Source organism: Podarcis erhardii (assembly GCF_964252035.2).
Source record: "Podarcis erhardii genome assembly, chromosome: 10".
Lineage (NCBI taxonomy): Eukaryota > Metazoa > Chordata > Lepidosauria > Squamata > Lacertidae > Podarcis > Podarcis erhardii.
The window spans coordinates 36,350,229-36,363,151 of NC_138500.1; the positions used below are offsets into that span (position 1 = coordinate 36,350,229).

General features: G+C 40.3%; 1 protein-coding gene across 2 annotated transcripts in view; it reads right to left on the bottom strand.

Moving 5' to 3' along the window:
- The window catches only part of CFAP54 (cilia and flagella associated protein 54), a 109,403-nt gene that overhangs the window by 19,302 nt on the left and 77,178 nt on the right, over nucleotides 1-12,923 (bottom strand). For both annotated transcript variants that reach the window (XM_081878172.1, XM_081878171.1), the window contains 9 exons: nucleotides 11,160-11,366; nucleotides 9,231-9,297; nucleotides 7,593-7,775; nucleotides 6,921-7,007; nucleotides 6,249-6,371; nucleotides 5,144-5,197; nucleotides 2,915-3,131; nucleotides 1,748-1,839; nucleotides 481-650 (listed from right to left, as the gene is read on the bottom strand). In XM_081878172.1, the coding sequence (XP_081734298.1) occupies nucleotides 481-650; nucleotides 1,748-1,839; nucleotides 2,915-3,131; nucleotides 5,144-5,197; nucleotides 6,249-6,371; nucleotides 6,921-7,007; nucleotides 7,593-7,775; nucleotides 9,231-9,297; nucleotides 11,160-11,366 (1,200 nt within the window). The remainder of the gene's footprint in view (nucleotides 1-480; nucleotides 651-1,747; nucleotides 1,840-2,914; nucleotides 3,132-5,143; nucleotides 5,198-6,248; nucleotides 6,372-6,920; nucleotides 7,008-7,592; nucleotides 7,776-9,230; nucleotides 9,298-11,159; nucleotides 11,367-12,923) is intronic.

A 12,923-nucleotide genomic window follows, 5' to 3' on the forward strand; every position in this document is an offset into this window, starting at 1 on the left:
TATAGATTAAGTGCAGGATCATTGCCCCTCAGGTCAGTTCCATGACCAACTGTTCTAGGGCATAGTCATATAGTATACTTTTTTGTCATGACTGGAACGTATTCTGGAGATGTCTCCTGGCTCCTGGACCATGACAGTACCAACACCTAGGTCAGTAATGCTTTAACTCAATGTGACTGTGTGGGAGCATCTTGTTACCTCCTGAATCCACCCCTTCTCCACCCAGCCATTAGCGAGGCACATGGATACCAAACTGCCCACTTATCAGCACAGATTATAACCAGCACAGTATGTGTGTGGGCCAATGGTCTCAACTGTTCTTGAAAACAAGCATTTCCAGACCACTGTCCCATTTTGGATAAAGTCAGCTTTTCTTTAAAAAAAAATGTTAACATAATGACACTGTTTTTACACTAGAATTTTTTTAAAAAGAAGTGGAAATAACGAATGTGCTGCTGAAAACTGGATTATTTTTTTTACCTGAATGCTGTTTGAAGTCTTTGCTGAGCAATAGCTGCAAGCTGAAGCTTAGCTTCAATTACAGTCTCCAATTCTGAAGCTGAACACTCATAAAGCAATGTGCCATATTTATTTTGTATGATTTCGAGAACTGAATTAATCCTTTCTTCAGCTTCTGCCAATAAAATCCCCTAAAATAATAGATCACCATTACTGAACAGTTTACAAAGAACTAATAAGAAGTTCGTGAAAAATCTTACTGCCTACTCTACATTGGAATCCACAATTTTGGAATGCTTCTGATACAACATTTAGGATATATATTTGAATCCTAGACATTCATTAAAATGCTTGAATATTATTAACAGTTGTACTGACTAGTTATACATTTGATTCTTTAAACACAATTGTCCTATACTTTGCACACATTTGTAGGCCACAGTAGCCAATGCTGACAGACAGGGAGTAAATAATTATTTCTTACTTTGTATTTTATCTTTAGTAGGTTATAATTGAATACATATCACAAAAATGCATGAGATCTATCATCAGATGTTAAGTTCTAGTCACCAGCTCCCAGTCCATTGCCTGGGAGCCAGTTTTGGTTGTGGTTTTATATGGGACTTTGTCTTGAAGAAGTGGAATGAAATAAAAATATATTTCAGCCTTGATCTACATTAATTCAGAGTATAGTGAAGATCTGCCAGCTGAGGGACTATAGCAGAGGTGAGGAACTGAATTCGACCAGAGGATGAGTGGTGTTGCTAAGTGTGTTCCTGCTTCTTTCTCTGCAGCCCAAACTCATTGTTGGTTTGTTTTTTAATTTGGCACCTTTTCCTGTCACACTACAGAGTGACAGAAAAAGGAACCTAATTCTCAAAGTGCCAACATTCGGCTGCAAAAAATCAGGAGCACACTTAAGAGTGTGTTCCCAATTCTTTCTTTGAAGACATGGCTTGAATTTCTTGCAAAGGGCCAACACCTCTCTGCCTAAAGCTCTAACATATACCCTTACCTCAGAACTAGCCCACATTTAGGGGTGCCAGGACGTGACTGGCAGGCAACTGACTAACCAGGCAGCTCCAAAGCTGCAGGAGAAGCCAGACCCAACACCCAGCACCCCTCCCAAGGGAACCACCACCCAATACCAGTCCACATAACATGCACAGAAATCCTCTGCCATGCCCACCAACTGAGAAACTGGAGCACTGGCCAAAGTATGCGTAAATTTGCTCCTGAGCAGTGCAATTATGGATATATATGTTCACATTTAAAACAACACTGTTACCTTTAGCACAGCCATATTTAAGATATCTTTGTTTTTTTCAAGTTCCAAAATCATAAAACTTCTGTCTCGCTTTTCAGGTCCAGGCACAAAACCTTTGCAAAGAATAAAATGCACTGTCAAATTTGAGGCAATTAAACAAAACAAAGTAGCACAGAAAGCAGCCAGGTGCTCACCTGTGAGTTGTTCTTTTTGCGTTATCTCCTGTGCAACTCTAGAATGTATGGGCTATTATTAGTGCCATGTAATTTGCTGGCTGACTGTTGGTGACTTTCAAAAAAATAGGGAGAAAAGGATTGAAATCCGATGGATTTTTTTAGGCCTTTCAAATCTAAAATGAGTTCCCCACCCACATCCCACATTTATTTGTGAAGCAGAAATACTATCAAATGGATATCACTCTGCTGAGTGTCTGATACTTGTTCTGAAGCATTAAAATACGTTTTGTCCAATTCCCTGGAAGGTGGGAGACTACTCCCTTTGGTATTGCAAAGAACTTGTTAATATAACCTCTGGAGATTTATGACCCTGAGGTAAATGGATCCAAGCCTATATTTTTTGTGAATTTAGTCATTGTTCTTCCTAGCAGAGGCAGGAGATGTCATCTAAAAGGTTATTCATTTTTAGGATGAGCAGAGTCACACAGTTCACTCTTCTTCATGGAAGAATGAGAAATCACAACACTTGATAAGCTGGCCCAGGTTATTTTAAGTGGAGCTGAACACTTCTGATGGATTCTGATGCAGAAGACAGAAGAACTGGAGGGAAACTGCTTTTCCTCTTTGTTCTGGGTTGTGTTGGATGGGAAGGAAGTAGACCACTCTTAGAGGTGTTTTTTCTTAATTCCTATAGGTATGGGCTTAAAGCCCGTACATTCTGCCAGCATTACAGGAGATAACATATAGAAGAATTCAAATAAAGTTGAAACTTTAATTATAAAAACTTTAAAATGGTAAAAATTATGACCAGCCAAAGATAAGCACATTTAGGTCCTTTTATAGACTTTAGCAGTACATGCACTTTTTAAACAAGGTATTTTCTAGTAAGAAGAAATATTATACTAAGCAAGGTAATAAAATCATTACACAGACATTATAAGCTTTATAAACCTTAAATGAGTGAAAATAAAATTCAGAGAGAGAGAGCGCACGCGTTGTTGTTTGCCAGTACCTTTCTGGAAAGCATCAGTGTTTCTGCCTGCCTTTCTTAAGATTTCACTGTCCATACAATACACTGTTCTTGTCACTTTTTCAGGAACACAGTTCAATGTTGTAGAGAGGCAAATAATAAGATGCATTTTGACTAACATTAAGTTATCCATGATTCTTGGTTCACATTCTTCAGCCCAGGCTGAATGTACAGGCCTGTTAAATACATCTTCTAATGCCTTTGAAATAAAAAGGAAATTTCATAAAAATATACGGACATGCTTCATTTTTTCTAAAACTTAATTTCATGGCAACCTTACTCAGAAGCAAAAATTAAACCTAACAAAGTCATACAAAAAATCAAATCAAAACTGCAACTACTACTGAACCAAACTACATTATCGTGACTCCCAGATGTTGAAGTGCGAGTAGTGCTACTATAATGTACTATACAGATAGCAACATTGTTAAATATGTAACTCACCTATAGGGACATAACTACGCACTAGTGACAAACTGAACGTCCACAATATCAAAGTGACATTTAGCCAGTTACTTGACAAATTCTAAACTTGGTATCTCCCTCTTGAATTATCCTGAGGATTCTTAAGCTGCAACAATCTTATAATCAATCCTCTAACTGTAATTTGGTGTGGTATGCCTTCCAAGTCAGAAGTTGTCAGTGGAAACTTGCAACATGTGGTGCAACATTGCGATGTACAAGGGGAAAGATGCAAACCCAGAAGCCTCTGTGATGCATGGAACCCACTGAGTCAAATGCAGAACCTCATAGTGATAGCAGCATGAAAAGTTGCACTCATGACCTACACAAAATGACAGTACTCTCTAGTGTTTTGTGTAGCAATACAGAAGTCTCTGAAGTATCCTCTTAACCAACCAAGGTGGCAGTAAACTGGCAGGTAGCCTGAATGTAAAGATGCCCAGAAAGAAGGCAGCACCCCTTCTCAGATTTCAAATCCATCTTGACTGTGCCATTCTGCTACATTGTACATGATTCTAGGATGCCCTATCATTTAGCACTGGAAAGATTCAAGGTGCACAGGTATGTAAGAGTGGTGATGCCATTCCAAGGAGGATTCACTCCCAAACAGCTTGGCCAGGATATATCCAACTCCCTGGGCTAAATAAGTTGTCCTCAACAGCTTAGGCTGCAATCCTAACCATGTCTACTCAAAGGTTAAGTCACACTGAATTCAATGGGGCTTACTCCCAGGTAAGCGGAGTTAGGATTGCAGATTTAGAGCATGAAAGCTCTGCAGGATCAGGTCTATCTAAGACAGTGTTCTTTGTTCACTATGTCTTTGGGAAACCCACAAGCACAGCACCACTCTCCCAATCATGATCTCCAGCAACTGTTATTTAGAAGTATGCCAATTGATACTAGAGGCAATATAGCCATCACGACTAGAAGCTATACAGTGGTACCTCAGGTTAAGTACTTAATTCGTTCCGGAGGTGTGTACTTAACCTGAAACTGTTCTTAACCTGAAGCACCACTTTAGCTAATGGGGCCTCCCACTGCCGCCGCACCACCGGAGCATGATTTCTGTTCTCATCCTGAAGCAAAGTTCTTAACCCAAGATACTATTTCTGGGTTAGTGGAGTCTGTAACCTGAAGCATCTGTAACCCGAGGTACCACTGTATATGTATATTACAGTGGTGTTCTTAACCTGAAGCACCACTTTAGCTAATGGGGCCTCCTGCTGCTGCCGCGCCCCCGAAGCACGATTTCTGTTCTCATCCTGAAGCAAAGTTCTTAACCTGAAGCACTATTTCTGGGTTAGCGGAGTCTGTAACCTGAAGCGTATGTAACCTGAAGCGTATGTAACCCGAGGTACCACTGTACTACCTTGCGCTCCATGAATTTGCCTAGTCCCCCTTTATTGCTGGCCTTTAGACTTCAGTTAAACTTATTCATTCCCCAGGGACCCAATATTTTTGAGTGTTAAGACTTCAATATTTATAACAGTGGTGCTTTAGATTTATTGTCTTCATGATATTTTGAAGTGTTTTGTAATGGTGCTTTGTCCCGATTGGGACAAAGAGTGGCACAGAAATTGAATAAATAAATACACCATCCAAGTTGGTGGCAATCACTACATCTTGTGTTAGAACATACTTTCCTTTCCATATTATCTGCTGAAGTAACAAAGTAAAAAACTGAATGTGCACCAATTCAAGTTGAGTCTCAGTCTGGTGTATGAATCAGATATACAACCAACTTCTTACCTGTAGATTTGTATTTGTCAGGAGTGGTTGTGATGAATCAAAACTTGCAGAGACCTATATATATAAATATGAAGGAAACAGAGGAATCAAAGGGAACACAAAAAACACCGCAAAGGAAAAGCAGAAGGAAAAGCAGAAAATACTTTCTTTAAGTACAAGCTAGACATCTGACAAAAAGGGGAGAGCAGGGAGGAACAGACTGCTGGTCAGGCAGGAGGAAAAAACTGAGGGAATCAAGACTACTTCCCAAAAGTCTTTGCTCCTGCCTAGCATCACGTGATGAGGACGTTGCCCATCCTATTGGTTCCAGCATCCCACGAGGTAAATTGGAGAGCTAACTAACTACTGAAAATCTAGGGGTTCTGTACTAATTCTAGTCAATACATTCTAATGGAGAAGGGAGGGTTGTTGTTGTTGTTTTTTTGAGATGAGCAATTCCTGTAATTCCAATAAATCTATTGTTCTATTGTCTCTTTCTTCCTAGGGTTTCCTATTTTCCATTTTGTTTATTCTGCTTAATTAAAAGTTAAAGGACTATAATCCTAGTGAGCTGTATTTGTCTGTGTGGCAACCATTCTTTAACAGGAGGTTTACTGGTAACTAGATTACAAGTGCTGATCTTTACAAGAAAGTATTAGGAGTTCAGGATGTCTCTTCCATGCCTTTCAGGACATGTTTGCGATAAGACTAGTATCAGGGTCAAGAAATATCATAATGGGGATCTCTTTTCATATCAAGTTATGCCAACCTTTACTCATGACATGATCTACAGTAATAAACCATAGAAAAAGTACAGACTGACACACACCTATTCACAACTATGCTTAGCAATCACATCATTATTTCTTTTGTGTTAGCTCTCCAACTGATTGTCACTATGGCAGATCCCTGGTTAAAGTTAAATAACCCTTTCATCCAGGGTGTGAAACTATTTTTAAAAGCTGGAAGAATCAAAAGCAAGCGAGACCAAGCCCTCCCCTAGAAAGGGAATCCTGGCAAGTCCTTTCTAAAAGACCCTGCAAAGAACTCACAGTGAACCTTAAGTGCAAGGGAGAATGTATTTTCTGACATATTAGGCTATGAAATCAAGTTTTAAAAAATTTACCGGGAGTCTTGGAACAAGCTTATAGATTGCAGGTAGCTTCCAGGGGACTTTCTCTCCACGGTTGAGAATGCATAGTTCATTGAAGGCATCAGAGTAAAATCCTAAATCTGTAAGTACTTTGATCTTTTTAAAGAAAAGGTTAGTATTACACTAAATGTCCACAATAGTGACAACTCTACATACAAAGATTTATACACAACCAAATCAGCTTTTGTGAGGGAAATGCTATAGCTTCCAGTGGGTTTACAGAGCCAGTAGTGCAATTCATTCTGTGAATTGCAGGGTTTGGATCTTAAATTTGTTATTGATGATGCAGTTCTTTTTCAAAGTTGCATATCCCCAGCTCTCAGAAGGAGATGATGCTAGCTCCTTAACTGCATCAAGCTGTCCCTTCCATGTGATCTTGGGATTCCTATGTTACTGGAGACATATGGGAAGAAATCACACCACTTAGATAGCATAAAAAAGGAAAAGGCCATTTGGGTTTTTCCTGTTTGAGGATAAAAAGTTGTTTCATTTCACCAAAAAACAGCTCATTTCCTCCAATTAGTTATAAATTACTATTCTCCAATGAAATAAATTCAGCAGTAGATAATAATTTAGTAACCAATTTACATTAAGCAATCATTGAAAAACTGAATGTGTTGCTTAACTGTTATATTGTTACATTACCTTGAGAATTCTTCCTTCAATACTTTTAGCTGCATTGCGACAAATTTCAGAAACCAAGTATTGATACAATGTGAATAGTGGCAAAATCTGCAAAGACACCAGAGAATTCTATTAATATTTATTCATAGTTCATAAAACTTAATTGTATATAGCCAAAGGCTTTTGTAAGAGCTTTCAATCCATACATTGTAGCTTAGCAGATTCATACTTCTTAATTTATAGATCTGATTGTCACTTTTTTTTACCTTCTCTTGCATACAAAATTATGTACAGTCCAAAAACATAAATAGCAATGTTAAGATCTGATTTAAAAATTCAAAAACATCATTAATGAAATGGAGACAGCGGAGACAGCAGAAAGTACATACTGGGAAGTCCTGAATATGAGGGTCCCCTACCCCCACCCCATGCCAGTCAGTAGCTTTTGTCTATGTGTAATTTTGCATAAGTGTGCTGCCTCTGGAACAGAACCCCAATGTGAGATGCAATCATACTGTACTTCCAAGTAAACATTCATAGGATTAGGTATTCAACTAAACAAGCTTCATAACCTTATACACTGGCTTCATGCTCCTTGAGTAGTATACAAGTGAAACTACAGACCAAATTTATAACCCATTTCAACATTTAAAAGAATTACAAATGTCTTATATATACTTTATGAGAACTTACTACTAGATTCTGCTTGTTACAATGCAATTCATATATAACGTAAGTCAGGCTTCCAACAACTGTTGCAACATCAGCTCTGTAGTAATCCGTGAATAGATCAATGCCAGGAATTAATATATCTGTTTCATATTGTGCAAAGTCACAATCTGCTTTAGGATGTGGTAGTGAAACTCTAAAGAGGGACTGAAAATTATACAGTTATTAAAATCTTCCAAAGCTGTACAAAAGTTTATACCCATTAAAACCACATTAATTAATGTGTAGTGCTTCATATTAAAAAATTAAGATGTTAATATAGAATAAACATTTGCTTTATTGAGCCTAGAATAAGTGGGATCATTACTTTGCACAAATACTGCATGGCCACATACAGGAATCTCTCTTGCTTATTAATTAAAGTTTTAATTTACTCTTACTATCTAGATCTGAAACCAGACATAAGTCTTAAGTGGCCAGTTGGCTAGAACAAGAGTTCTCAAATGTTCTGCCTCCAGGAGTAATTTGAGAGGGCTCAGGGATACTGTGGTCCACTGGTCATAAGTGCGGAGCCACTCGCAAAATGAGTGGAAGAGTTAGACATAATCAATTGGCAGTGGCTGAAATAATTTCCAACTGAAAGATGGAAATTACAAATTGCTAGATTCTTCCCTGTAGTGATTTCCTTGTAGCAGGCAGTTCTATCATTCATCTTTCCTTAAGCTTAGTGCATATGTTGGCTCTGGGGTTATTGTGACTCATCCTTCCCATTTTAACCAGAATTTGCCAAACCAGAGACGCTTTCCTTTCTTTCCTTCCCTCCAACATTACATGCTACAGCCAACTCCTGCTCCCCAATATGCCTATGCAAGCAACAACACATTTATGGAACTACTGATGCTGGTGTCAGCCCAATCCAAAGGTTACAGCAGGGTAGGGTAGGTGAGTCAGGAGATACTGGGCTAGCTGCAATGCTGAAAGCCACCCGAAAGTGGACTGAGGCCTACTTGGTGGTCCTTGCTTGGCTACAACTACCACCTTGAATCAAACAGTCTGGCTGGAATTTCCACTTCTGTCATGCCTTTTCATAGCTTATTTGGGGTTATGCAGCTCAAGACACATCTTCATCATACTGAAACAGAACAATAGCAGACACAATATATGGCCTCTAGCTATATAGTTTGTATATTTTGTGGGTGGGAGGAGGCCTCCCAAATTTCCTTTCTTCTTAGAAACAAAGGCAGACAGAAGCAGCAGTCAGTTTCATCTTGCCAAAGCCCTTTTGGAGCATCCTTCAATCCCCACAGATGGAATTCCTAGCTCAGCTGCTCTCCTTCATAGCTCTTAGTAGACTTGACTTGGTTTATTTTAAGTTGCTGATTATCCAAGCAAGTCAGAAATCTGCCTATGAGCTTTCTAGACTTCAGGCCCACCCTTGTTTCCTAGCAGCTTTCCTTCCTTCACTTCCAAATGTTTCAGAACCCTATTTTTGGTGGATTAACCCACTAAAGAGATTGCTCTGCAAACCGAGCTAGTGAGAGGCTTTCACACACTATTACAGCCATTATTGCCAGAACCATTACCTACTTACTGAGAGTGAAAATCTCGAAAACAACTTTTATCAGTTATTAGACAAGATACAAATTAAAACATATTGATTACCTTGAAGAGAATGGCGGATAAAATGCAAGCTTTGGTTCTTAATTTCACATCATACAACAATATGTACCTATGTGCAGAAGCAAAAGGGGGGGGGGAGAGAACACTGTGACTGCTTTAATGTAACCAAAAATTTGAACTTATTTCTACCTGAAAACAAACCCTTCATGTTTACGTATTATATCAGTCAAAGATATAATGATCAGCAAGTACAGTTTTCTACTTATATGCTTTGTGTATGATAATTAAGATCTCTGAATGCATCACACATATATTTCAGGGGAACATTTGACTCATAATAGGCTTGTAGTTACCCCTCAGGTTCATGTTTAAGGGTAGAAGAACTGGGGTAAAGAGAGATCACTGAGAAAGGGTGCTGCCGCTTATCGGGGCTTCCTGGCAGTCACTGCCACTTACTTGAAGTAAGAGTCACTGCCTCTTACTTGAAGGGAGAGAGAAAGGGGGTGAGGTGATGAGGAGGTCAGGCTTATTTGAGCATATTGCCAAAGCCAATCCAGCACTTCTGCTGATGCTCTCCTGGAGTGTGTGCAGAGCATATACCTCCTCCCTCCCTTCCTGCCCTCTAGGTAAATGTTCTGGTATTTTTATCCCACCCTTACTTTCAGGGTGGCACACGGGAGTATACAGTGGTACCTCGGGTTACATACGCTTCAGGTTACATACGCTTCAGGTTACATACGCTTCAGGTTACATACGCTTCAGGTTACCGACTCCGCTAACCCAGAAATAGTACCTCGGGTTAAGAACTTTGCTTCAGGATGAGAACAGAAATCGCATGGCAGCAGCAGGAGGCCCCATTAGCTAAAGTGGTACCTCAGGTTAAAGACAGTTTCAGGTTAAGAGCGGACCTCCGGAATGAATTAAGTACTTAACCCGAGGTACTACTGTAATTTGTGTGGCAATAATAATAATAATAATAATAATAATAATAATAATAATAATTTATTATTTATACCCCACCCATCTGGCTGGGCTTCCCCAGCCACTCTGGGCAGCTTCCAAAAAATATATTAAAATACTGTAATATATCAAACATTAAAAGGTTCCCTAAACAGGGCTGCCTTCAGATGTCTTCTAAAAGTCTGTAGTTGTTGTTCTCTTTGACATCTGGTGGTAGAGTGTTCCACAGGGAGGGCGCCACTACCGAGAAGGCCCTCTGCCTGGTTCCCTGTAACTTGGCTTCTCGCAGTGAGGGAACCGCCAGAAGGCCCTCGGCGCTGGACCTCAGTGTCCGGGTAGAACGATGGGGGTGGAGACGCTCCTTCAGGTATACTGGGCAGAGGCCGTTTAGGGCTTTAAAGGTCAGCACCAACACTTTGAATTGTGCTCGGAAACGTACTGGGAGCCAATGTAGGTCTTTCAAGACCAGTGTTATGTGGTCTCGGCGGCCGCTCCCAGTCACCAGTCTAGCTGCCGCATTTCAACTTGTTATTTTATATTAAATATTTTCTATTTTTCTGGAAATACATATTAAATTCAAATGATAATAAAAAACCAACATGAAATTACAGGCAACTCCTGCTTTAGGCACATGCAAATGGTACGCGATCATGCACACAAGCATGGCGTCGAACCTGGAAGCAGCCCCCAAATGTCATAAAGACATCATGAAAAGGGGAGGGGTGGGGCGGAGCTGGGCAAAGTGGGCTTATGCAGGCTCCACCGACGCATGTGGGGGTCTGGAACAGAACCCCTGCACAAAATGAAGATTGCCTCTACAAGGTAACTTGGATAAAGATGCAGTATGAATACAAACTTAGACAGCATATTTGAATGATTTATTTATCAGTATTTCTGATAGGCGCTTTTTTAAAAAGAACTTCATTAACAATAAGAAGTATTCTATCCTTTATGATATACGCATGAATTATTCTAGGATCAGTGGATGAGAAGGTTGCATTATATACTCACTGAGCTATTTTAGCTGCTAAGGTTGCTCCTTGTAAGCAACCCCAAATTCCACCCCGAGAAACAAATTTCTCACAGTAACCTTGAGAGATATTTGCCAAGTTGCCCGTGGCATTCTCTGACAAGCCATCTAACTCGTGCCAGTGATTAAGTGCATCAACTATTTTCAGGACTCCATCAAGGCCTTGACACCAGCATTTGAAAGCAGCTCTGAAAAACATCCAATGTTTCACTGACATTTATTAAAATGCAAGATAATGAAAATATTTTATTTGGCATCACACCCTCAAGCGCAGATGTAACAGGTTAATGAAATGCAGTGCGAACTGCAAAAACTGGAAAATTAAACGCAAGAGGCATATTTTTTTCCAGTTACTCTTCCTATACCTTGGTTTGCAACTTAAAAAAAAAAAGAAATCTAAGGAGGGGGACACACACACACACTATCCTCCTAGTGGTGCAGCAATAAAACTGCTAGTATGTTTGCAAAGCTAAGAAGGGTCTGGTATGGTTTGAAATTGGATGGATACCACGAGTTGAGATTGTGAAATGCAGAAGATTGAACTAGATGGCCCTCAAGGTCCCTGCCAACTCCATGATGTCTGTGCTTTTTAAGTGACATGGTCATGCCCCACATCAATCAGAGGTGTCATTGCCTCCCAGAAATAGTAAAATTGGCAGGTGAATACATGATTTCCCTCTCTTTTTCAGAAACAGTGGGACAATCTACACAGGGATGCTGAAAAGCAGCTGCTTCCCAGGTAGGAACTAAGGAAACCTATGCAAATTCCAAGGCAAATGCAATTCATCATGCCCATTATGAAGGTTGGAAGGGGCTATATCTGGAAGAGATCTGATTGCCCTGCAGCGTTGCTTACACTGAATACTTCAAGTCAGGCTCAGAATGGGATAAAGGTATTGTCCATTGATTAATCCCAACACTTGGGCTCTGGAAGTAGTATAGAACAATCTTGCAGTGTAGGCCATTGTCAAACCCTGTTGCAAGGGACTGTGCTGAGCAAGGAAGAAGAAGAAGAGAAGAGGAGTTTGGATTTGATATCCCGCTTTATCACTACCCAAAGGAGTCTCAAAGCGGCTAACATTCTCCTTTCCCTTCCTCCCCCACAACAAACACTCTGTGAGGTGAGTGGGGCTGAGAGACTTCAGAGAAGTGTGACTGGCCCAAGGTCACCCAGCAGCTGCATGTGGAGGAGCGGAGACGCGAACCCGGTTCCCCAGGTTACGAGTCTACCACTCTTAACCACTACACCACACTGGCTATAAAGGATGTTTTATAGGAGGCCTGCAATGTTGTATACAGTAAATATTGTAAGACCGATGCCCTCCACACCTCTCAGGTTGCAGCAAATATTAATCTACTTAAACTGCACACACAGAGACATTTTCCCAGGCCAAATCCAGCACTCAACTGCATACAGACGCCTCGCACCCCACTGACATGCATGCAAACAACTTGCACTTTTCAAAGTACAGTTGCAGCTGCCTGATGTGTAGTTTTCCATTTCCTAATGAAAGGTCAGCAGCGTGGGTTGAGGGCTCCACCTAGTGATCCAAAGGCAGGCAGCAACTTTTTGGGAGTCAAGACTTCCAAAAGGCATTCAGGTCATGGACTCGCCAAGCTTGACAGCCGGGAGTGTAAGGGCAGAAAGAAAGCATACCACCTCCCAATGTCAATGTGATTTGTGCTAATAACAAGAATCCTGCAGCCAACCCAGGGGCAGGGTCTGCTTACCTTTCATTAGGAAA